Here is a 27,390-nt window from a genome sequence, read left to right as displayed (position 1 = left end):
AGAAGTCCTACAAGTCCAGCTGACTTGGTTTCAGCTGGTTTTGTTTTATTTTTTTTTGACATGCAATGACCTGGATGACTGAGAACCTTCACAGACAAGTCATGAGATGTCTCCAGAAACAAGAATGCAAACCTAACCCCTGGCACCTGCATTTTACTGTGATTTTGACATATCTGTTAAACCACTCTGCTTTAGAAAGGTATGCATATTGGGAAAAATAGAAAACTATAGTTCCAATGAATGAGGGGCCATCGTCTGATCTAGTGTCAAGCTGTATACAAACAGTACATGATAAGTACAATATGACACTGCCAGTGATACAGATAATCAACTAATTGACTACACAAAATAATATGAAAAGTTATTCTCAGAGTCTGTTTTTGGTCCCTATGTGAAACCCTATGTGTTTTGTGTCAATTTATCATCATTAATTGAAGGTCTGTGATGGGACAGGAACTTTGGACTCTCATACGAATGCTTGACCACCACCACATAGTTTTACTCTCACTATAATAAACAGTGCAGTCTGCAATGCTGGGACTGAATGTAATTCTAGATTTGCAGAATCATCAAAAATCGATGGGAGAAACCCGACGTCTTTGCCGAGATGGAGGACATGGGAAAGTTTGGGTTTTCAAACACACGCATGTAGAACAACAACAACGCGTTGTAGACTTGTCCCTTTAAAAGAATTTCATCATAATGTATTTTCAGTTTTGCTTGGCCACGTTTCCAACCGTAAACAACCAAAAGCCACAGTTTCCTTCTAAAATAGGAACCCAAAACTCAGCTTTTGCTTTTTGTGAAAACGCGCTCCAGGAATTCCAGCGGTGCCACCAATCCTCTCAGGGGCCCCAGAGTTTTTCTAATTTGACTTTGGAGAACACAGAAAACTACATAAACACACACAAGTCTCTCACGTCTCTTATGTTTACAGCCCCTGCCTGGTACCATGTAAACTCCTTTCCACCCCTCATCCCGGTTTATGAGATAGAATTTCAATCGTCTCTCCTTTTCCGAACTCGTAAAGGGTGTAATGAGTTTCATTTGCTTCGGCTACGTTGGGCTCAAACCACCGCAGCGACCGCAGCAGTGTTCATAAAGATCACAGGGAATCCTCTCACACACACTCACAGCTCACTCCTGTTCAGCACATGCCGAGCTCTGACTGGTGACTCCTACATTTGGTGTGAATTTCCAGGCCATTAATTTAGAGACCATCACTTCTAAAGGAAACTGCCCGACATTTGTGGTTCTTCTTTCAAACGCTCTCCATTAAAACCTCTATTAACCAGCCATGCACCGCATAAATCACAGCTTAAAACGGCACAAAGACACATGACAACAACATGCTCTCCAATCTTTTATTTCAACAAAGCCCTGTGGTATGTACATCAAAACTGATAAAACAGATTTAAAAAACAAAGTCACAAACACGAAAAGGTAAAAATGCACTTTCAATTCTGAGACAGTTTGATAAGAAGGACTTCACCCCAAAATATTCTTGACTAATTTCATGTTTACATTTCATTTAAGCAAATGTGAATATATTTTGTCAAATTTTGAGGTGCATATTAACATGTGTATTTTTAAAAACTAGCATACAATGGATTTTAATGCCTTGAATTGATTTTTGGTCAACTCCCAAAAAATCAATGGATCTTGAACGATTTGTAAAAATACAGTTTCTATAGTCGAGGATAAGCGTGTGACTTTTGAACCCTGTCACTTGAACTAATGTTTAAAAAATTCACTGAGACATATTGAAATGTGAATGAAATATATTTTTTCCTTATCATTATGCTTCCAACCATTAAAACTTAGCCTTCAACTGTTTTTGTCAAATATATCACTTGCAGTTTGTAGGTTTCTTTTCATTCAAAGCTGTGCAACATGATTCAGACACATCACCAACACCCCAGCTGCTGGGATCAAAGTTTTAAATCTCTATATATTATCATTAAGGCTGCTTTTCATTACAAATAAAACCAAGATCGTGTTTTGTGTTAACAGATATATTGCATACTGGGTCTATTTTGAGGTTTATTCTCGTCACTTATTATGTATATTTCGGGCCAATTGGAAAGTTTTTTGGTGGACATTTAGTGACATTCAGTTTTCAGAACTTGCTACGTGATGGTATCACCTAAAAGGACTGCACTTCAACAGGATTAGTGAGTGGAACACATGACGCCGTAAAGACATGTGCTACATAGCTGCAAATGAAATCAACAGATTTTTATATCCAATCCTTCTGAGAAAGTCAGTTTCTGTCTAGATTTTCCTTAAAAGTCGTGAAACTTTGTTGTCATCTGTATAAAATAACCTTTTAACTGCATATTTTTCATTTAAAATTGCACACTCTGTCCTGATGTTTGATTTGGGCTCAAAACGAACTTTGTCGGGTTGCCTGTTTGTAAACTTTACAAGTTTCTCAAGATACTTTACATGCTTTTCAGGACTTTACGGACCGTGCTCGGAAACTGAGGTTTTGGGGAAACGTTTGTCTGTTTTAGTGCTTATGTGTCCTCAAGGGGCTGAAATCACAGCGGGACCGGAGCGACTATGAAACTGGACTCCTGAAAAATCTGTTTTTCCATTTAGCTGAACACGTCCTGACGGCCGCATCCCTCAATACCAAACAGTCGGAGTCCGCTGCTGTAATCCTGTTTTACATAACTATAAACTCTCTCATTCAAACAAGCATACCTTTACAAAAAAAAAAAAACAACAAAAAAAAAAAACTGTGGATAGCATCACCCCCACCCACCCTTATTAAACTGTTTTCCTCTGGAAACACTCAGCTAATGTTTTCCAAAACCCTTTCTCTGTTTCTCTTTTCCCCTCCCTTGTTCGCTCCGTGCCTCGGGGCCGAAGGGGTCTGCTCCATATTGTCTTCATTAAAGCCACAGAGAGTCGACCTGGTTTGGAAACATGGTGCGTCTGTGTGTGTGCGCGCGTGTGTGTGTGTCTGTGCGAAGTTGAGGTTGTCGACTCCTAAACCACATTCTTTAAATTCCCTGTAAACAAGAGAGAGGGAGAGAAGGGGGGTTGGATTGGTGAACACACAGCACACAAACAAAGTGAACCAAGAAGAAAAGGGTCAAATTCATCAAATTAAGTTTAGCTAAATGCACACACTAGACACCAGGAGAAACCAAAAATGGAGTTAGTACCAGAGAAGACACACAAACACACACACTTGTGCCAATGAAAATGCAAAATAACACCTGGATGAAGGGAGACCCATCAGACCCCACGGAAATACAAGCATGCAAAAAAGGGATATGGAAATCACAACAATAAGCAACACTATGACTTCATTTGCATAAAGAGACAGATTGGTTCCCATGTCACACACACAGATAAACACACTGCAATCATTTTGACACAATAGCTGCACTATAAGGTCTGGCTGACGGTTTACTTTAGATATAATGCTGCGCTGTTTGTCCTTTGTCGCGTTAAATGGTCCGTTTGAGCAAAATAAACACACACAAACACAGTTCGCTCGGTGGATGAGTAATTGCCGTGACGCAGTGAGGGAGGATGTCCTGTTTGTTGGCCATTGTGGAGCTGTCAGTGGAGTCCTGTCATGCTCGGCATCCAGTGACGACAACACTCTTTATCGAAGGAGAAAATAAACTGTTTCCGATGCCGATCGCTCTGTGGCCTCCGTGAATACATTAAAATGTTTGGGAGGCTTTAGGTGGCATTCAGGCCAGCAGAGGCAAAGAAACACAGCCCCATGATTCATTCTAGTGTTTTGGTGTGGTGGACGGTGTAGCTGGCTCCTAGCCTAGAAGGCAGGCCGCAAATTGTTGTGGTGGAAAGTTGGTCTGGAATCGCTCCGTTGGGAAATGATAATGCTCCTGCAACAATCTGCTGGTTAATCAAATAGTTTGACGCCGTTGGGTTGGATTTGTTGACAACAAGTTTAAGCGAGTCCATAATCACATCTGTTGTAAAATATATTGACAGAGAAAAACATTAAAAGGAAAAACAGTTGACCAGAGTTAAGGATTTTTGGTAAGAATAGCTCCATTGCTTAATGTCACATACCTACTTGCTGTGACCTGACTGGGCGTAGGACTATTTAACTGTGTGCACAGAGATATTATTTTCTCTGTATCAATTTAAACACGGTTCCTCAGAAGCATCTGAGAGGCGCACTGGACCTACAAGCCAACTTGCCCCTGTTTCAGTTAGGTTTTTTGCATATCTGAAAAATATTAATTATGCAACAGTTTCTGACCTTTTTGTGTTCCTTTTTACCCTTCCATCCATCCATCCCCCTGCTTGCTTTTATTTCTGTCCAGATGTAGAAAATCTGGTAAAATGACAAGCCTCCACGGGGGCCCCTGATATTTACTACCTACAAACGGTAATCCATCACAGAGTCCGTGGGTGGGTATGCTCTGCGCATGTGTGTGACTGTCATAGATATGTACAGATCTCTTCTATGAACAGGTTTCATGTCTTGGGTGCACATCTTTGAGGTCAGTCTGTTATTTTCTGTCTATGACAAGCATCTTCTCAGCGTAGAGAAGAATTAACGAGCGGCAGTACGTCCCTGCTGATACACACAGATGAGATATGGTCACACGAAAAGACCTGGCAGTCCACACACCAACTTCACACTGATAACACTGAACGCATGGGAACGATGGGAATCCTCTGGGGAAATCACGCCACCGGTCTTGTAAACGCTGAGTTGTGAACGCGTAAACAGTGAGACAGCTGAGGCAGCCGCAGACGATCACCCAATAAAAATCACATTCTAATTAATAAAGTCTCAGTGAGTGTGTGAGAGAGAAACGGTAGTATTGAGAAAGACTGAGTAACTCAAATGCCTTTAACACTTGTCATGTTGTGTCACATTTGTTTACTCTGCCACACATGTTTAATGAAACTAGCTGGTTTATGACAATAATAAAAGCCAACATGTTTCCGGTGCGTGTGGCAAAAATGTGTCAGGTTTTATTACTTTCATTATTCCTATAGCGAGACTCGACAGCAAAGGCTTTTTAATTACTTTTTGGCCACGCTAGCCATGTAGGTCTGGAGGTATTACATTGTCTATCTAATTAATCGTCTTCCACTAATTAAGATGACTTCAATTGACTTGTCGTCAGCAGGTTTAATTTCCTGTTATATTCTCATGCAAAGTCTGACCTTTATCAAAAGGATGACCCAGATTGGGTACCATCTGTTGGAATGACAGGTCACCAAAGATCACCTTTAGAAACAAGTAGCTTGATAGCTACTTGGTAGCTTTATATGAGTTATATTATTATCATTACACCACAAAATCAGTTAAGAGCAACACTTCAATTACCTGACAGGAAATGGGCCAAACTAATTCAGATGTTGTCCAGAGTTTTGCCTCATAGATCCTGGTTTAGCTTCGCTAACCATAAGCGCCTAGTTTCCTCTGATTGCTTTTGGCATTGTTCTCCCTGATTTGTTCTAACTTTTGCAAGTCTATAAAATTCCAAATCTTTTTCACGGTTTGCCCAAAAACACGTGAATAATTCACCATTATTTATGATCTGCTTCAGTCCATGTGCTTTGTTTACCTTGCAGAGTGCTTCCAACATGGCTACTTCCAGATTTATGACAGGCTGATGACGAGCTGTGAAAAGCGTCTACAGCAGCTGTGTTAGCAAGCATCGCGTTGAACAAATCCCAAATCTGAGATGGCACAGTTGAGGTGATTACCAGTGGGAGTGATTGATACATTTCATGCAAACAGATTTTCCAAAGCATTTACCACAAGGAACCAACATCCATGGCTTCCTGGTTGGTTCCTACCAACTAATTTACCATAGGGGAATGCAGATAGATTGTGTGTGATATTATCAAGTACACAGTGATGATGGCAAGAAGACTGAACAGCATTCATACACTACTAATATTTTTATGTTCTGCTAATTTCACCCGGTAACATTTCGGGTGGGAAATATACAACACTTAGTTGGGGAACTAGAGCCTGGAACATCCACTTGTGACCACAGTAAAGTCATCACTCCACATTTTTTTCCCCATTGAAAAACTATATGCATGCCTTGCATAACTTCCTTAATGTGTAAAATGGCATCTTATACATTAACAGATGTAAAGTGTGCACAAATCGTGCATGCTACATATGCATAGTGTTAAGTTAAGCGCATGGGTTAGGGATATAATGCAGGAAGAAAATGAGAAGAGAGCGGATTTTGGAGATTACCACTTCAAGATTGAAATCTTTTAAGTCCGTTCATGCCAGCAGACTGAACAGATGTGGGCACACTCACACATAAATATACATACACTCTCACACTGCCTGGTTTCTCAGGGAAACCGATGTTTATAAGCAGCACTTGGTTCCAAACCAGAGAAACACTTATCCAACCCAATGATGTCATATGGATATGTTTGCCTGGAGGTGTGCGTTATAGTCTATTCTTACTCAGTGTTCGTGTGCATGCATTACTCAAGGTTCTTTTTTTCTTTCTTTGATCACAAACAAAAGGCAACCTCAAATATTTAAAATTATAATATACTGACTTCTCGTTGAGATTTTGATCTCTTGCAGGTTGTGTGGTAAATCGTTTAGTGAAGTGTCCACTGACTAAATTTGAAATGGCGGAGAGCAGAGGTTGTGAAGGAAAGAAAGAGAGGGGACATAAAACCGATGTGACAGGTTGAAACCATGGCTAAAATGTCAATGGAAGAAAAAAAGAAAGGTAAAGACAATCCACTTCACATTTAGAAGAGTGAAAATGAAAAAGATTTGACTGTGCACAAGTAAAGCACAATGAGCAGAAATCATAAAGAAGTTTCCAACAACTATTCAACACATGTACTCAAGTGTTAGGTGTGAAGTTGTTATGCTGGGTTATGGTCGAACTGTAAATCTACACTGTCAAATTATAGTCTCCAATTACTGTATTTTTGCAAAATAAATTGGTAGTTTCTGATAAGAGACAGAAGAGACAGATGGGACACAGCAGCCAAAACATACTTATCCTCCCGTTTTCTCTTCATCTTTGGCTTGTCTGCCATTCATTTCTCCTCCCTTTTATTCTCTCTATTCATCCATCCATCCACCGGTTCTCTCTGTTGCCCCTAATAAAAGCCTTATGACTGGAAACCAGCGATAATTTCAACCCCTCCGGTTGTGATGATTTAATGCGACCAAAACAGGCCAAATGAACATCGTCAAATAAACTCCTGCTCTCCTGATTTGAGCTGACCTTTTCAGATTTAATGCCGTTTAGATTAACTCACACAACATCCAACAGGCTTTTTGTCATTTGCTAAAGTAAGAGGACTTGTTTGAACGCATAAAGTCTGCCACAGTAATTGATACCATATCCAGTCTACCACAGCTACAATTTGAGAACACACGTTCTTCCCTCCGTTCTGGCTTTCTATTCAAACTGAGCCGAAGTTTTAAAACCAATGAAACTGAGCTTTTCAATCTTCCTCCCAGGGAATAGATCTGACGGCAACATTTCCACTATGTAACATTTGGACAGTAAAAGAAGACTTCTTGACCTTAAGGTATCAGTGTCAAGAACTTTCAGTCGCATCCAACTTACTGGCTTTATAAGTTTAACTGATTGCTTTTGTCTCTTTTTTGTCACACAGCCATTTGATTAATAGTTGTAAATAGTTCTACTTAGGGTACATTAACTGGTTTTCTGTAATTAATTACCATTTAATCATTAGGTTGATTCACAGCCTACAAACAGATGGCTGCTTTATACTCGAGGGAACCAAAGACGTCATATGTTTGTTCAGATGAATTTTAAAAAGACCAAAGACGTGCATTAAATTTGTGAATCTAAATTGGCTGTAGGTGTATGTTTGAGTGAGCATGGTTGTTTTTCTCCAGCGCTGTAATGGACTGTTGACCTGTCCTCTTGCCCATTACTAACTGACACAGGCACTAGCCTCCTGTGTCGCTCTACAGGATAAGCAGTAATAGATGATGGATGCATGGATGACGGTTAACATGGGCCAGATCTAGAAAAATCTGTTGAAATGACTGTCAAATGAAGCTCTTTGAATATGAGAGTCTTTCAAAAACCTAAGCTAAGGGGACTTCTAATAGTTTGCCAATTCTTAACAAAGGATTTCTTCTACGACCTTGGTAACTCTTGAGCGATGCACCAATTGAATAAATTAAAGTGTCATTGATTGGCCAATAATTAAAGAAGGTGAAAAAAAGAGTCAACATTTCCTGGCAAAAAAAGGTTCAAACTGATGCCCTGAATTTCTGAATTTGAAAATGAAGCTGTTTTATAATGTTTTAATATCAACGAAGAATCAAAGCCTTTGAATTGGCGCTTGCTCTGTCGGTTTCAGACTCTAGGTCTTGTAAAGCATCTTGACGCAATTTGAACCGTGTAAATCGTCTAAATCCACACCTAGTTTTCAGTGGTGCATAGGAAACAATGATTTGACCACATTTGGGAATGATTGTTTTCTTCCTTGAACTGTTTAGCTGTGTCAAATATAACATTTCACTGATGGAGGGACGGGAAGAAGGATTTCCTGTTGATGCATGCTCAACACTTCTTTGACAATTTAAACTTCTTTCAAAATCATGGCCTTTCTCAGTACACAGCGCGATGTTCGTAAAATGAACTTGACTCATGGACATGCTCCCCTGTCGTTCCTGACCTCACCTCCTTTACAATAATCCTCCCGTCGCTCGACTTTTCGCCTGAGTTTCAACCCTGCCAGAGGATTTCTTCTGGGAACTGTGGGCTGTCAACACTGGGACCAAAGGCCCGGCTTTAGGTTCGACCACATGTCTGCACACACGGACGCACTCAGAGACGAACATACAAACACAAAGACACATATAGAGAGACGCAAACAGAAAACTATCACATGTATCAAGACGCAGACTCTAAATGGATGGTTGTGGGTAACAGGGCAGGGTCACACAAAAGGATGTTAAGAGCCACAAGAAGGAAAATAAAGACAGACGGAGAAACAAGCCATACTTCAATCCCACACAGAGATGTAGGGAAACCACAACAGACACATGAAACCGCAGATTCAAAAAGCCATGCTGAGACGCAAGGTCTGAAGGTGAGTGGGGGTTCAACACAACACAAACACACACCTATTTAAGCTTCACACAAACACACGCACCTGTGAATCCACCCTAACACACACACACACTCACATACCTTTGATGGTGCTGATGACCTGGTCCAGGTGTTTGGTATCGTTGCGGTCTGGTCGGCAGCTCGGGCTGATTTCCAGTGAGTAGTCTGGTCCATATTCTGTGAAAAACTAATACAGAGACAGACCCCATCAAAAAGTTTTAAAATAATGTTTCTGTTTTCCTATTCCCTGTCAGGCTTTTCACGCATCACAACTTGCGCACAGTCACCGCATCGCAGCGCCAAAGAACACGTTCCTCTCTTTGTCTCTTTTATTAAAGACTGCAGCTGCTTTCCTGGAAAATTCAGGTTCTGTTTGGAAGAAGTGTGCTGTGGAACTGACTGTGATAAATATTTACATAGGCTCACATGAGTTGTTTTTTTTGAACAAGTATTAAAATAATTGAATGCAGTGGTTAAAAAATAATCGGAATCCCCTTTTTTTTCTGAGTGTCAATTTTTTCTTTTTTTTTGCAGAAAACCTCAACCAACCTAGATTTTCCCACTCTTTGTTATTTCTTTAAATGTATTTGATGTATTATACTTAGGGCTCAGCATACATTTGAGTTTTTTAACTAAACTAGGAGACAAAAAGTCTTGCTGTAGAGTGAAATGCTAACAATGTCAGTGGCACTGTTCAGACACGGAAACGGTTTCTGCTCCTCAAAAGTGAAGCTAAAGCAAGTAGAGCTCCCCCTGGTGTCTGGCTGCAGTATGTCATAAGCTCCACCTCCTCCTTGTTAGCGGATGGGTCTTAGGCCAAATAATTTTTTTTCAAGGATGGTTTCTGGCATTTTTGGGGACTCAATGTTGATGCATGTTCAAGTACCAGTTTTTCTGTTTAAGTTTAATTTTTGTTAGTTATTTGAGGCTATACAAACAAGATGTGAAATAATGGCGACTACCAGTGGCCATGCCAACCGGTCCATGGGGGACTTTGGGACCGTGAGAGATGTATAAACATTAAACTCGTAGGTCTACTCTGTTACCATACTGCACAGACTCTGGCTCCAAAGTCACAAGATGACACCACCCGTGTGAAATAAATATCACTGAATATTATTAAAATGACTGAATATTAGTAAGTTATCAGTACATCTGTGAGTGAAATTGCACTGACTTCAATAATGACCAGTTTTGGTCTCTTCCAGTGCTGCAGCAAACAGCATAGAAGTGAATGATCTGAAATAAAATGAAATCAGAGCTTAGATAAATAAATGATAACTTAGTGTGCTTTCAGTGAGTGAAAGAGACTCACGGCCCATTATGTTCCACAATTTGTATCACATCTCAGGTCAAGGCATGCACACAGCGAACAGCGCAGCTCATTGTTCTGAAACAACAGTAGGTGGAGATCCAGTTCCACAATTTTCTACAATGCCTCAAATGATGTCGATGTTAATTTGCATATTAAATCGTGAAGATCGTATCTAGAGTGGCAGCTTGAGACACATGTGGAGACACGTTTTACACATAAGAGCTGAACAAGGAGGTTTGTTAATACCAGGTCTGAACAGCACTAAACACAAAGTAACACACAGGAAAGGTCACTGGTTCAATGGAGTTAATTCAATTTAACCCGAATAGAACATCATCATCATCTACAGATGAACAACAGTCCACTTTTTCACAAAAAACCACAAATGTGAACATCATGGTGGTTTTTAAGGATTCTCCCTTTGGGCACTGTGGATATCTGTACAAAATTTCATGGCAATCCGTCCAATATTTGTTGAGATATTTCAGTCTGGAAAGTGATTAACAGGCGGACATTGCCATCCCTGGAGCAAAGAAACAGATCACAGCGCTCAGAAGGACACATGGTATTTATATTTTGCGGACTCAGTGTGTTGTCTGGGGGTTGCATTAACACAAACAAATGTATGAGACGTTCTAGTCGGGTTGATGTACAGAAAGAAAATTTAATGCAGAACACAGAAGAGGAACCGCAAATCAGTCAAACCTCAACGTAAAGACAGCCTGGGCCTCACCAGCAAGAAGAAAAAAATGGGGGCGATTTCAGCAAATACCAAAGACTCCTGGCATTTCACGCAGGAGTCCGACCGCAGCCAACACAAAAAAAGAAACAGGTGGAAATCCAGAGTACGGGTTCAGGCACAAGTTGCCAGAGCACATTGGTTTAACAAAAAAAATAAATAAATTATTTTCAGGGAATTTGTGGGGCCATGACTTGGTGCCATGAGAGCAAAACAAACTCTGCGGCCAGGCCTGACCACAAGTGCGTCAGTCCGTTCGCAGCGACTGTTGTGAAAGCCTTGGACGCAGTAAAGACTCGGCAGAACAAGCCGGGCGAGCCAAGGTGACTGAGGAATAAAACAAAAGAAGTCGAGGAAATAGGGATTGAGGGATTGCAAAGATGTGAAATATCAGGAAATCATGGAAAAGTTCTTGTTGAGAACAGCAATATGATACACTCGCATTGCCGTGAAAGATAAGGAGGAACTGCAGCGAATCTCAGCGGAGCTGGGCTTTCTTTAACCTTGATTAACGACTCAAATGATGAATCTATTCTTAAAATTGATTTTTTTTTCATGTATCTATGTGACTTTAAGTCTGTAAACACTCTACAAGCATTGGCCTTTAGCCTCCCATTAAGCTGACAAACTCAATCCTGGAATGATTTCTACGCTGAGACACCTTGTTGTGAACCCTTTAGCAGATTAGATGGACGTCATTAGAGAAGACTTCAGAAGATCTGCTGGCAACACCCACGCAGGCTGGAGCAGATGTACACACAGCTGAACCGAGCCAACGTGCAGCAGGAGTATACTTTTGTTTATTTGAAGACAAAGACTACTCTGTCTTTGTTTAATAGGCCTGTGCCTGTGTGTGTGAGTCAGATAGAGGGAATGTGTGCTAGTGTGCGTAGCAAAGAAAGTACATGTGTGCTTAGTGAGGTATTTGCTTGTGTGCGCACACGCATTCAAAGGTAAAAGCTGAAATGTCTGTTTCCAATTAGCTCCGATGAGTTTCTGTGTCTTACCTCCGGTCTCAATGTGAGAGCGGTTACTTAACACACACACTGTATTCCCATGAACCCAGTGCTCTGTCTCCTGCTGTCCAGCAACACACAAAAACACAATTCACACACAAACACACACACACACACACGCATAGCCTCATGCTGGTGGCTTGTTTGGCTTGGACGGTCACGGAGAGGAGAAAGAGGAAAAGAAAAGTGCACTCTAAACATATTTCTGCACAATTTTCCTGTATTTCTATTCCACAAAGTGAGCGTGTGTGAGAGCAAAAACCATGCGTGATAAAAAAGATCAGCGCGTGATCCAGTGATGGAGCGCATCTACGTCACTTGGGCAAGGTCAAGAGACTAAAAAAAAAAAAAAAAATAGCCGCTGGCTGGCTCCGGCGTCTCAGCCAGAGACGCTTGGGGAGATAAATAGTGAAAGGTCTCTGGTTATTTACCATGGTCCTTAACATGGCACCCTCTGCCCATCACTCACTGTTCATATGAGCTTGTTTGTTAAGGAAACAACTTGGTTGATGTTTTCATTTTTAGTTGCTTTTATAAATCAAATAAATAAATAATAATAAAAAAAAAAATCATGAAATTAATCAATTTGATTTGGATTTTTGATTCATGATGGAATACGTAAGGAATTATGTAGCAAATAAAAAAAAATTAAAAAAACATTTAGCACACCATGTTTTATATTTTAGATAAGTAGCCACCCTGAGATTCAATGGCAACTTTGCACACTCTTGGCATCCTCCCAATCACAAAGTAGTCACCAGGAATGGTTTTCATTTAACAGATGAGCAGGGATGGGCATCGAGAGCCGCTTATCAATTCCTCTCATCGGTTCGTGAGTAATCTTTACACGAACCACATCACTCACATCACGTGACGCTCCCATGACGACAAGGAAGACGCAGCGGCAGAGAGGCTGAAACAGTGTGGCTTCACTTCACCAGAAGGGACTGTAACAGGGACATAACTTATGCAGCAAGGTCATTTCAAGCAAGGACAGCAACACCACCAACATGCTTTGTCAGTGATGCACGACATTAAATACAGAGAGTGCCATGTGTTCAACAATGTCTGGTCAACAAGTGTATTTATCTGGGACAGTGCACAGCTCTCAGCCATACCACAGTCAGCTACTAGCTAACTTTCATTTAGTGAAAAAAAACATTTAGTGTTAAATATTAATGAGGTTGCCAATCTCCCATAAAGCTTTGCTTAGGTCTTATAATAATCCAAAAAGTTTTAGTAACCCCTTAAAAATATTTAACATGTACAGTACATGCCTGTGAGAAAGTTTGAGTATTTCTTGTTACACACCAGCCCATCTGTGCAGAGCAGAGTTTTGTGTGTACGTGTTTGTTTTTACAACGATCAGCAGGATCTCCAGCTATGAAGGACGCCGAGTCACGCAGCGGAGGGGAAAGCGTCTCGGAAAACAAATGGACCCCGTCTGCTATCGAGCCGCTATCTAATAAATGTTTTCAACAAGGAAAGAAAAAAAAACAGCCTGATGCCCGAACAGTGTCACATAGCGCACGTACTCCCCTCTGCATCTGGACTCTCTCTCAACCCCCCGCCCTACCATTTCATCAATCCATCTTCTTTTAGTCCTTCTGACAGTTTTCCTTTAAAGGCATGGTATCCCACAAATAGTGTTTGTATGCTTACAAGACATGTGGAGAGCTAAAAGTCAGAAACAGTGGATTAAAAAAGACTTGAATTAAAGGAATACTGTTCAGAATGCTTTAGACCAACATCTCGTCTGATAAGACATTAAAAATGAAGATGAAGCGAATGAGGACCTTCTGGGATAGAACCTGTCCATGAACTTGAAACACAAACAGGAATAAAAAGAGGCACAGCTCTTTTACTTGAAAATGGAAACTAATTCTTACAGTTCACATTTGATGGACCCAACATTTACATTCATCATTTTCCCTGTTATGATCTTCATCTGCAGCGTTAAAGATTGACCAGAATAATGTTAGAATCCACATCTTTATGTCATTTTTTTTTTTTTCTAACAAATTTCCCTCTGACTGGTGATGTTTCCGGTGATTGAGCCCATGACTCTGGGAGCCAGCACATCCTTGACGGCAGCGAGGGGCAGGACAGGAAGTAGCTGTAGACAGGAAAAAGAGGAAGTAGGAAGTGAAGAGGCGGGACGCTTCCCCGCTGCCAATCTGGGACCAGAGACGTCCTCCCTTCCTGTGTGGCTTGCAGACAGATATACATTTGTATTTACTTCTGTCACTCTGGCCTGAGACAAGGGGAATTGAGGCGAGTTACGTGGCGAACCAGATAAAGTCTGGCAGCAGTTTATCAGTTTTTGCGCCCTACCAGTTATTCATCATCCATTTAGTATTATTGTTATTTGTATAGTGACAGATTGGTTCCAGACATCTGAATTTTCTAAATTGAAGCCTTCCAGCAATATCCCAAGCCAACAAGTCCAGCTGACCTTCTTTCAGCTTGTTTTTTTTTGGATAAGCTTTGACCTGTATGACTGAGAACCTTCACAGACATGTCTTCCAGCAATGTTAACTCTAATTCCTTTTTTAAAAATTGTTTTAAATTGCATGGGTCACCTGTTGGTTATAAAGACAATCCATACCCGTCTAATCAGAACCGCTAACTTACCTTTGACCTGTGCAGCTATTATTATCACGCCCCTTATTGTTGCCCCCTGATTCACATGCAGATATGCCCTGCCGTTATCACACAATGGTGGGGGTCAATCAAAGATCAGCTGCACCGCTAACAGACAATACAAGTCAGCAGCGAGGGTTAAGTTAAGCTCAAGTTACAAACGGCACTTTCACTTGTGTCATGTGTATTATATTCCAATATCTTATAAAAACACAAGCGGAGCCATTGTGTCGGTTATCTGCAGCGTAATATTTTGTCTGGTAATCAGCGACCACTATTGTCAATGTGACTGGCCAACTCTGACTGGTGTTTGTGTTCTTTAGACTACTATTTTTAAATTATTCCTTTGGGAGTGGGGGTTGTGCACAGTAGGGCTGTATCAAACCATAATTCTTTCAGTTGATTATTATTATTATACTATTTTTGCAGGAGTCAATTAATCCTTTGATTTACCAATAAATAATGTACAGCACTTCTACTTCTAAGCGTACTTGATATCTATCAATGAGAAACCCATATCAAACAATACTGTCGTCATAGAAGTTCAGCACACAAATTCTTGGGAAAGGTTTAACTTCAATGACTTCAACTGAACGTAACTGAAAAAACAGTTTTATTATCCTGTAGAGGGTCATCTCTGCATAGATAAACCTGGGCCGTCCATCTGGTTCCAACCTTTGTGTTGTAATGCTTACCACTGCTAAAGATTGCTTCCATCCACTTAGATTATAATGTGGATATAGATTTATAATGTAAATCTAAATTGTTTGGTTTTATAGGTCCATATGTGCAGAAACAATCTAAAAAAAAACTTGTAAATGAACTGGTGGTGCTAGCAATAGGCATCATGATTAGCATCTGCTATTGTGTCCTTTTTTGTAAAAACAACTGATGAGGACAAAACGATGAATCCCAGCCTCTGATCACTCACCAACCAACCAACCAACCAACCAACCAACCAACCAACCAACCATCAGACTAAATTCACTGTTCAATGACTTCTTCTTTTCAGTTTTGATCTGCCAAGCATGGCATGGATAAAATTAACATCATGCCTCTCCATTGTCCAGGTCTCATCAAGGGCCTTTTCAGGAAACACTGCCACACATCAATCAATGTGGGAGCCAATCCAGACATCTTATCTATGCCCATCCCTACAGGTGAGTCTCATCAAGTGTTACTTTTCCATATTATCAGAACTATTACTTATCAACTAAGCAAAAAGACAGACCATGATTACCTTAAAACACGAAGGTTAGTCAACGCGGAAAGTTTCAAGATTTTTGGAAAGGTGTTCATTAGGGTTACCAGCCACAAATAATGCAAATTCAGAGTAACTCATATTAGAGCTCATGTAAATGCTTCAAAGACTGAATATATCAGGCCTTCATGGTTGCTCTGCTTCAAGGACCACTACTCACTTGAGCTAAGAAACACAACAAATGGATATTAGACCACAACATGAGCATTCGTCAGGGTTCGTTCGTTTAATTTAGGGCAACATTGCTGCACATCAATCAATGGGGGGACCAGTCCAAACATTTCTAAAATGAATGGATCAGGCTTCAGGCAGGCTCAGACCTTTGTAGTTACTTGTTTAAGAATCGGCATTAACCAAAACCATGTCCCTGATCATGTCAGTCAGCAATTTGTAAGTTGTACAAAGTAGATCATAATTCAATACTATCAACTTGATTCAACCCATACCAAAAGAAATATTACAAAATATATATAGAAAAGACTATATAGAGAAAACGCTCACAGAAACAAAAAGATACACTAAACATTGTGTTTAAATGAAGAGCAAAGTTTTCTTAAGACAGCGTCAAGGTGAGAAATATCCCAGAGAGGGTTAAGGAGTTTGTAGCGTAGGATAACCACAGCATTTCCAGAGTGGACAACACAGATTTCTTGAGCCAAGGTATGAGCTACCCTCTCCACACTACATTAGCTTTGACAGAAATATTTATTGGACTTAATACAGCCAACACAGTACATATCTGATCTAAGACAATGCAAGGAAAAGCCTTTATGAATCTCCAGGGAAGGAAATTCTGGATCAGCGAATACTCAATGTCAACAGATTGGGATCTGATCAGGAGGCAGAAAAGCATGATTAGGATCCCTAATTCACACAGTACGTACATTTTAAATGCATGAAACTTTAGAAGCTTGGTTATTTATATATTCGAAATAAGCAGCTCAGTAAAAACAAACAATCATTTATTTTGCTCCTTCTTGAATCTATTCCATGAGAGCAAACTCTTCCACTCATCTCCCATTTGAGTAACAGCTGTTTCCTCCGCACCGATGGCAATTTATCATACAATGAAGTGCATAGAGAGCGCAATAAAACAGGCCACTGCATTATCTGACTGAGATGAATGTGTGTATTCATGTGGTTTTTGTCTACAGTAGAGCAGGAGGTTTGGAGGAGACGCACACACTCACGGAGGGGGTACAAAGGTAGGTTTTGTTCGCCGTGTCGCTGGAACTTCGGCTTTGCTTGGTCATCGTGGATAAATGCCCCTCTTATCGGGCACAGACTGACCCACAGTCACACGCTCACAAACACACACATTTATTTCTGTAAAGTTCTGTAGTGCTAGGACTTCTGCAGAAAAATGACCTCAAATAAATACGTAAGAAAACAAAAGTAGGTTAAAAGTCAAGCCATTATAGCGCCCATACTTTTTTCATTTAAAAAGAGAAATGTGTGCATGTGCACGCCTTCTCGTCTTCATCATATACGGCAGCTGTCCGCACTGATGGTTGCTTTGTTTTCAGTGAGTGCTCCTTAATGAGGTCAAAGGCTATTTAGGGCCACTGGATGCTGACGAGGAGAAACAAGAGCTACCTTCATCGTGGTCCGAACACACACACACCCAGGCACTCACAGCTATTCATTACATTTGACCAAGACAAGGTCCAAAAATCAGTGGCTGGAGAAAGGGACTCTTTGTGTTTGTGTGTGAGTTACAGCAGCAACAGAGACAGATGGGTCGACTGATTTCTATTTGGAGAGAGGATGAGTCTATTTGATTTACCACTTAGTATGACAGAAAGAAAAAAAAAATCAGAGGACGTGGCCACATGTTCTGTCTTAACCAACTCAAATTACTGGGATGTTTTCCTTCTATACTAAATGAAATGTATTCGCTCACATGTTCGTAGGTATGTATGTTTGTTGAAATGCATACTAGGACCTAATTAACCAGATGAATCCTGTTAACAGTGGCTGACAGGAAACATTCAACATGCATCACATGACAGGAAGTAAAACTATGGCATTAGAATTCGAAACTAAATTAATTAAAGGTTGTGCGGTGTGAAACTAAACTTTTTTTTCACATCACACAATCACAATCACAGAAGCTTGAAATGTTTTGGTGAAATCTCTGAAAAGTTGGTGTTGTAAAAAAAGAAAATCTGAAGGAACAATGGAACAAATTTGAAATGTGTTGGCTACACCGTAAAAAGGTGCTTTTAAAATTAAGTTTTCAGATGTAGTTGCAGTTTTGGATTCTGGCAGGATCTTAATCCCACAGTCATGTACTTAGTTTTGACGGTTCATACATTAAACTAGACCTCAGCCTGATACAGGTCATGGTACACTAAGCTGCCGGTCAGTCGTTGGTCAGTCTGGTTCTGGCAGAGTGTCCTGCATTGTTGGCACTAGTCAGACTTCTGACCACAGCTTTTCAGGCAGCTCAGCATTTTAAATCTGTGACGGAACCATAGACTGTAGATAGACCTGACACCATGACAGCTCTAGAAAAATGATGCCAGAGCATGTGGAACTCGCCTTGGTGGCTGCAGTATAGGTCCTAAGCTCCACCTGCTCCATGTTAGTGGATCAGACCAAACACGAAAGCAGCTGTGTGAACTGTGCTAACTGACCTCAAGAATCTGAGGGATTTTTGCAGTTTTTCAGCAGGTTCCACATCTGTTTTATGAGATTGTCAGTGAATTAAGGTAATTAACTAACTAGCTAAAACAACTCTCCAACATAAATTCTGGAGGGATAAAAAGTCAGCTATCTGTAGTTGGCTTTTACAAAGTCTGAATCCATAATAGTGTATAATCCAAAGTTTCTTTGCAACTGATTGCAGTATTAACCAAAATATAAATGCAAGTAAGTCTAGAGGCAGTATGGACGGAGTCAATAACTCGGACAGTACTGCTCAGACTCTGGATCCAATCTCACAAGATGGCACTGGCCGTATGCTTGGATTTCTAACCTTACTTTGTCCAAAATGAGAAAGTGGAGACATGCCATCTTTTTTCATCTCTCTGACTGGCTGTTTGGCTCAAAGAACCAGTGCACAGCAAGTTCAAAGGGCACAAAGTAGGCTCCTCCTGTCTTCATCTCACCTGAACATACAAATCCACAAACATTTCCACAACATTGTGGTCATCTAGAATGAATGACGTGATCACCAACTGACTGGCATGATTCAGGAGACGTCTGCTCTGTACGTCAGTTTTGGCTCTTCCTAGCTAATAGTAGCTGTTCCTGGTTCCCTTTTTGAATGATAAACACAGACTAGTGCCACCTGGTGGTATGAAGAGTTTCAGTCCATTCACACAGTGTAGAACGTATATATCAGCTGGCCATTAACTGCAGCGTGTTCAAGTGCAACGTTTTGGTCTGCAAACGCAGGTGTCAAACATGTGGCCCACGGGATGAATATGCAAAAGGAAAAAATTACACTGAAAACTGACTTAACTGCAATTTTTCCAAAAAAAGTAACTGCTATTCCTAGGTTTCACACAGTATATTAAATGTAAACACTTTCATAATGCACTTCTTTGCATTAAAACAAAGGGAAACATTTGGAGTTGTCGTTATTTATGGGTTAATACACTTTTACGTTACTGGTCTGGCCCCTTTGTGATTAAATTGGGCCGTCCCCTGAACTAAAACGAGTCTATGGACTGACAACATGAGGCGGCCTCACACTCGTCCTCTGTTGTAGTTACTTCTTTAATGTCTGATTGGTGAATCTGGGCCTTTAGGAGTCTATATGTATTTTGTATTCCTTCAACACAGACCAAATAAGATGGAGTGAGACGGAGAGGAGTTGTCAACACTACTACCTGTCTGACTCACCTGGAGACAAACCTCTTTATTGAGGAACGGGCGGCCATCTTTGATTAGACCAAGTGACTCAGCAGACATTAGACACAGCGGGGGTGTGTTTGAGTTTGTGTGTGTGTGGGGGACAGTACAATGAATGAGCTCACTTGTGCTCATGTGGGAATATGAAAATGTGGGCGGACTGTGGCCGTGTGTGCGCTGCCGTACCTCGTGGTCAGGTATTTCAGAGGAAAGAGTCTTTCCCAGCACTGTCCCGGTCAGGTAGGTCCAACAACGAGCAGTGTTAGCCAAGTCATAACCTCCTGTTGAGAGAGCGGCAGGCAAAAAGGGGAGGCATATTTAAAATCGCGGTTATGTCTAATTTCACTAGTCACTCTTAAGAACAGATAAACAACTTTAGGATTCCAAAATAATTCATAGCTCCTCATTTGGACGACTGTGAGAAAATGTTTGAGTGGAAAACTCTGACACACAAAAGACTCATAGAAAGAGTCAAGGATGAAGAGGATAAAAGTGAGTGAAATCAAGAGAACGACAAGAACCGAGAGAGGAGGATATAACAGAGAGAGAGAAAGTATGTAGGACAGAGAGGGAGGGAGAGAAAGGAAGAGAGGTGGGATTGTAGTTGAGTAAAATGGCTTCATTGTGTCGTATAATTAGTAGCTATCATCTGGCCAAGAGCTGAGGAGTCTGGAACAGAGCGCTGTGTGTGTGTGACTCACTGACATTCAAAGCAAATACAAACACACACAAAGTTGTGTCATTTGTAGTATTTTAATACACAAGAGCCAATGCACAAACCAACGCACTAAACACAGGTAATCCACACCGCCACACCAAACATGACAGCAGGCGGACTGATGAACACGTACGCTATAACGGATATGTGTGAATAGTGTACCTCCTCCCAGCAGCAGTGTAGGTAGTTGCCACTGCAGGACGTACTGCAGACACTTGCCCACCCCCACGGGGGTCATGTTGAAGGAGCACATGGGGTCACCCGCCATGGTGTCGGCACCCAGCTGCATCACGATGGCCTCTGGGTTGAACTGTGCCCGCACTTCCTGCATTACACTGTCGAAAGAAGACGTGGCGATGATAGACCAGATATGAAAGAAGGACGTAGCTAGGGGATGTCCCGAGCTTTTGAGAGATCGGTTTTCAGCCGCTTTTAAAATGATGGGTCAGGCTTCAGCTCAAGCCAATGTTTTGCGGTTATTTGATTTAGGTCTGCCATAAACCAAAACCTCCTCCCTGTAGTGTCAAAACTTCTTTGTCATCTCCTGTTTTAGTGGCGGTTGACTAGCTTGAAAGCTGCCATCAATCAAAGAAAAACCTTGGACTAGGAGCACATACGGCATCTTTCTACAAGTTTATCAAAAGTCATTTTCAGGAATTGGACGCTGTGTGCTTGCTCATTTCAGTGACTTCAGTAACTGAAACGCCTCTTAAAAACAGTGGTCCACTCAACCACAGCTCATTAGAGTGCAGTGAGAAGGTGTACTGCGGGAAATTATCCAATTTCACTTTATTGGTCAGAAAATCATTTATTCCACTAGAGGGCAGAAGGTAGATAATTAACCTACCTATCTACCTGCTGCCATTCAAATAACAGAATAAGTCATGATGCTTTGAATTACAGCAACGGTCATAGTGATGGATAAATACTTGTCCTGACCCAAATGAAGGTCCTGGTATGAGAAGAAATCAAACAAAGCTGAGCTCAGCTACTTCACTGGGGAACCAACCAAGTCCACCCCGTTCTGCTTTGTGTGTGGGGAAAAGCTGTCTAACGGAGCCGAGCCATGTCCAAACATTTCATTATAGATACTTTTTGTGACATTTTAATTTGGTGGTGTGCCGTGGGATTCTTCTAATGTAAAATATGTGCCATGGCTGAAGAAAAGTTGGGAAACACCCCTTTAGGATAACAGACAGAGCAGTACTATACGCACGCTGACAGAAATTTTAGACCTCACAATGGAAGGATTTCCCTGATGATGTGTCCTTGATAAAATGCTGACGCTGCATTTGCTCCTCTATGGTCGACCCTGACCTCTGATCTCATTCGGTCACGAGAGAGAGAAAATTAAGAGTGGACAGTCTCCTCAGGGACCTTCTAGGTAAACATCCTTCCATTCACACTGGCGATTGTCTTTCAATAAGCGTATGTATGTGCCCGTGCTTACCTGGTAAAAACCTGGTAGTATCGGTCGTCCTTGATGCCATCCTCCAGCGGGACGTTCACAGCGTACCAGCGGCCTTTGCCCAAACCAGTATCGCAAACATCCCCCGTACCTAAATGGAAACAAACTCATTTAGCTCTGTCTCACCACACAGGTTGTTGTGTTAAAACTAACTGTATGTAAAGTATCTGGAAGGACTGACCGGGGAAGAATCCAGGAGAGAACTTGTGCAGAGAGACGGTCATAACTTTGGATGTGAAGCTGAACGCATCCTCCACACCTGCATAGAGAGAGAATCAATAGCACTTCATGGAAACGCTTTGTGGCGGCAGGATCAGAATGAGTTATGCAACCGATAGGGCTTGTTGTGTGTACCATCTCCGTGATGCAGGTCAACGTCCACATAGAGGACCCGCTCGTATTTCTCTCTCAGTTTCAGGATTCCCAGCACAGCGTCGTTCACGTAACAGAAACCTGAAGCCTCGTCCCTGGGAGACAGACAGACAGGCAGGGAGTGAAATGCATGACTGCAATTCTGTGCATTGCTTTATAGCCCCACCTTCAGGCCATATGAAGCAACTCAGATACTTTTTGTCCTCCTGCCGTCCTTCATTCATTATATAATGTCTAAACGGAGCACGGTAATAGCCCTGTATGTAACTCAAAACTCCTTGTTCAGCATAGTATTCCAGGCGTCCTTCTCCCTAGCAATACAGTTCAGTTCCTTTTGAGTAATCGTTCCAAGTTCCAAGGCCACATGAGGTCTTCTTTATGTAATTTGTGTATAAAAGAAATGTGGGTCTACCTGGGTGTTCACCTAGCAGGCATCCTGACCAGCAATGTCTGAACCAGTTCAACTGTCTCCTTTCAACGCAATGAAAAAACAGCCGAGCCTCCTCCAGATGTCTGAGCTCGTCATACTATCTCTGAGGATAAGGCCTCATTTCATCCCATTCCTTACTTCATGAGCCAAAACTCAAGGTGTAGACAAACAGAACCCAATCAAACAAATATAAGCCAAGTTCGCTTTATAAGAAAATGAAGAATTTGTCACAATCCAAGACCAGGCTCATCAGGCTGGAAAAGGTTACAAAACCAACTCTAAAACATTTGGAATCCACCAATCCACAGTCACAGTGTGATCAAATGGAGGAGATGCTAGACGAGGGTTGCACTCCATAGGCGTGGTCCACTGGCAAATGTCACTCTAGATGGCCTCCAATTTTTTTTTGCTCCAATCATTTTCCTGAAAATTCAGGAGCATAACACTTCATGCAGACGGTGTAGATACAGTATTGCAATGTGCGAGCTGGTACTCTTACTTCTTGGCGTGGTGCCACCCTCCTGCCCAGTTGATGGCCACTTCACACTTTTGGTCCAGCAGAGACTGAGCTGCCGTCAGTGTAGCTCCCCCTACAGCTGCTGCATAGTCGAATATGCCCTCCACCACTGGACAGTCATAACCTGGAGGAAGAGAGACACAAGAACATGAGCAGTGGAAGATGTAACTCAGACTATGGTCATTTACTTAAGATACTCAAGCTGTGTGAGTTTTTCCTGTACAAGGCAAATTTGATTGACTGAAACAAACGGAGGATGTGTTTGAAGGAAAATGGGCGACCTAAAGACAAGAATAAAAGTGAGAAATGTCCAGGAATAAGGTGGAGAACTTTGTGATAACAACTGAGGATGTACCCAAGGGAGGTGTGCACAACACAAAAGGAGGAAGTGACAGAGTGATGAGCTGAAGACAAAAAGAAGAGGGTGGACGCCAAAGGGGGGTAGAGGAGTGAGAGAGATAAAGATGAGTCAAGGAAATAAAAACAAGTAGTCTGAAATGTAAGCCTTGGAGAAGGGTGGGCTTACAGTCAGCCTGTCCAAGAACAACAAACCAGTATGAGCCCACTGTCTGGAATGAGACAGGGTCAGCCGTCGCCCAGAGCTTTAAAAAGTATGTCTCAATGACGTATTTCAAGGACATTTTTAATTTCAGATTGCTTTTTTAGTCTAGTGTTACTCTGCCCCCTGCTGGCAATAACCACGGGACCCTTTATTATCACATGATCATTCCATTTTACTTGTAAAGCAACTTTTGAGACACGAAAATGGTGCAAAAATCTTTGTAGAGGGTTTGTTTGTGTATTTTCTGTGCTAAAGTTGAAAACTTTCCAATATATATATTAAACAAGCTGAGGAGGACGGGTTTTAAATTGGCACTCAAGTGGTTTCTTAACACAGTTTGACTTTTAATGTGGGTAAAATGAATTGATTGAAAGGTGAAAGAATATCCTGACCCAGGCCGTAGTCGACAGACTGGGGGTCGTCGTTGTCCCCATCCTGGCTGATCTTGTGAAGATGCTCCAGGTAGGAGTCGGTGTGGAACTTGGCCATTTCCTCGATGGTGGCCATGCGAGGTTTCACAGTGCTGGAGAAAAGCAGCGGAAACAACATGAACTGTGAGTTAAGATTCCACAATAAACTGCCATTAGCCACAGCGGAAGAGACAGCTGAAGAGTGAAGCTAAATAATGGAAGCTACAACCATGAAATACTGTAAATTAACAAAATAATAACCAGACGCACAAGAAGGGATTGAGGAAAATATTTCCATTTGTGGAAAGGAAAACAGTCCAAGCTCCGGGTGCTTATTTGGAAAGCACAAGGAGACGTTTTAGATCTGAATAAAGGAAATAAAAAATGGCAATACATGCCATAACATTAAAACCACATGCAGCAAATTAAACGACATTGATGATCTCGTTCTAATGCAATCCTCTTCAGGGAAAGCCTTTGGCTTTTTTTTTTTTTTTTTTTTAAACCTAACACCTGACCGGGCACCCCATGGACCCCCACAGCCACAACACAGACAGCAGCAGCCATTCCAGCAATATAGAGTGACCTGCCACACCACGAGACACACTGAGCATCCAGCCCCAAACTGATGCTGCAGGATGGGTCCTGAGTTATCAATAACTTTTGAAGCTCCTAAACGTCTCATCTCCTTTCAAAATAAAGCTACTGTACAGTACAGTATGTGGAGCTACAGCTCAAATAACGACTTACCTCATGTGTTCAAGCAGTCCATAGGCTTCTATGAGTGAGTGGACCATACTCGCCTGGAAATGACATGAATAAACTCGGATAAATATAAAACATATCTACTTAATGTCCTGTCCCTGCCTGATCGTTAGCTTCTCTCGTTCAATCCAACTCACCCGGTTCGGGACTTTAGACAAACTGTCGCAAGTCTCGATGTATTCCCGGCTATAAACATAAGCGACCCTCCGTTTACTGCAGCTGTCATCGTCGCTGTCCCCTTTGCAACTCATTTAAGTGGAATAAAACGTCAGTAATTTGAAGGGGACTGTGACTAAAATGAACAATTCAGGGAGAGAAAAGATGCGAGAGGCGTCTTGTTCTCGAGTCTGGTGTTACACCATCAACAATCCCCCTCCGAGAAACGGTCTTTTTACCGCGTGGTTTAAATACTAAAGAGACTAAATACTATACATAAAATGTTTTAAATAAATTGTTTTATATATAACATTAAACGACACTATTTCGACAATCTTTACAGATGGAAAGCTTCAACGTCTCCTCCAGGGTTCCGCGTGCGGACGCTTTTTAACTTGGAACGGATGAGGAAGCAATGCATTCTGGGATTTTCTGTAGTCTCATTTCACCAAAACGTCAACAGGAAACGTTCATAGCAACTGATTTTTACATTTTTTATTTGCTTTGTACACACATTCGTACACTGTAAATTCTAACATGGTACTTAATTAAAATAAATTTAGTGACCCTAACTTGGTCTTTGTCAACTTGTACACTTCCTAAAAATAAACTGGCAGAGATTTGGTATTGACCAACTCAGTGTTTTTGGATAAAGAGCTTTTTTTTTTTTCAACATTTGGACATCCACAGATATTAGATTATTTAAATGGGTAGACAGCACAATGGGATGCCTCCCAACTGGTAGTCAGTGTCACCAGCTCTGTACTATGGTCATAAGACCTGAACACGCCCACAAGGGGCGTGGCTATTGGCCACATTTGCTCTTGTTCCTATGATCTTGTTCATGGTGATGTCATCATGACGTCATCAAATTACCAGCAGGAGTTTTTATATAGGACCTGTTTCTTCATTGTCGCTAATAGTTTGAAGGTTGGGCTGAAAGGTCCAACCTCCTCCGCTGACTCTGGTCTGTTCAACCCAACAGCCAAATGATCAGCCCACTGTGGCTGCAGGTGGAGGTCTCAGCCTCCTCAAGACACCAGGCTCATGCTTACGGTGTAGCCCCCAGCCAATGCAGTGGAAGGCCGTTACTGGCCCTTATAGTATTTTTATACTACTTAAGGCACGCTCTCTCTCTGCCTGTCTGGGTTTTCGAGCCGCACTTGGTCATGACCTCTATAATGTCATGCGGTCCCTAGGGCCTTTTCAGACCTTACACTACATCTGATCTGGACTATTGGATCGCAAGTGAGCATCTTTTGGTGTGGTCAGACCTGGCATTAAATGCTTCCCCTGATCCCATTTCAGTTGTGTGCTCAGCAAATTAACCCCAACATCGTCTAGGGTCTATATATTTGTTTTTAACATCTGTTGTCTGTAACGGATCTCAAGCGCTGCTCCAGAACCAAGAACAACTCTGTTTTAGGGGTGTGAGTCATGACTTGGCACACACGCACAACTTATTATCTTACTGAATGAATGAGGCTGCTTATGTAGCAGCACCCCTGTTGAGTGGAGGCTGGAAACAGTTCAACACCTGCTGAAGGAGCTACAGGACTTATTCTCTCTCATTTTACTTGATGCTTGGGAACAAAGTATCTGGAAAGTGGCATCTAATGTTGTGTAGAAACAGCTATATGATTTATCTGTGTTGTGTATTTGTTACGGTTGTGCATTTAAAAATAAACGTTGGGAAGCTTTGGGAGCGTTAACATACCAACACTTCAAAAAGAGTCAAATTAACACTCTGTGGTGTGGACCCATACAGACACTTTAAACTCTGATGGTGTTGATTTGGGTATGCTTGCTGTGTTGGGTCCAACATACATATAACATACACATGAACATTTTCACTTACACACGACAAATATGCAATTACACATAATGAAACAAAAACTAGACAACAACAGCACCCTGGTTAAAAAAACAAAAACAAAACAAAACAAAAAAAGAGGAAATTCTAATGGCTATCATTTGACATTACAGATTTAGAACTCATTTTCCACACTTGCCACACCTTCGTTCCATGCTTCAGTACTAACCTAGC

The 27,390-nt window shown here is 41.5% G+C and overlaps 1 protein-coding gene across 1 annotated transcript; it reads right to left on the bottom strand.

Annotated features, from left to right (window-relative positions):
* Nucleotides 1-1,350: 1,350 nt before the first annotated feature.
* On the bottom strand, nt 1,351-25,732 carry hdac8 (histone deacetylase 8). The gene is made up of 11 exons (XM_047611600.1): nt 25,325-25,732; nt 25,173-25,225; nt 24,405-24,535; nt 23,433-23,574; nt 22,486-22,598; nt 22,313-22,390; nt 22,114-22,222; nt 20,826-20,998; nt 20,132-20,226; nt 9,192-9,297; nt 1,351-3,020 (listed from the first exon to the last, which is right to left on the bottom strand). The coding sequence occupies exons 1-11, from the start codon at nt 25,436-25,438 to the stop codon at nt 2,998-3,000; spliced, it is 1,137 nt and encodes a 378-aa protein (XP_047467556.1). The 5' UTR covers nt 25,439-25,732; the 3' UTR covers nt 1,351-2,997.
* Between the last annotated feature and the right edge of the window lie 1,658 nt (nt 25,733-27,390).

The sequence above is a fragment of the Mugil cephalus genome, chromosome 1, assembly GCF_022458985.1.
Source record: "Mugil cephalus isolate CIBA_MC_2020 chromosome 1, CIBA_Mcephalus_1.1, whole genome shotgun sequence".
Taxonomy (NCBI): domain Eukaryota; kingdom Metazoa; phylum Chordata; class Actinopteri; order Mugiliformes; family Mugilidae; genus Mugil; species Mugil cephalus.
Note: the sequence above shows the minus strand (reverse complement) of the source record. Positions and strands in the feature narration are given on the sequence as shown.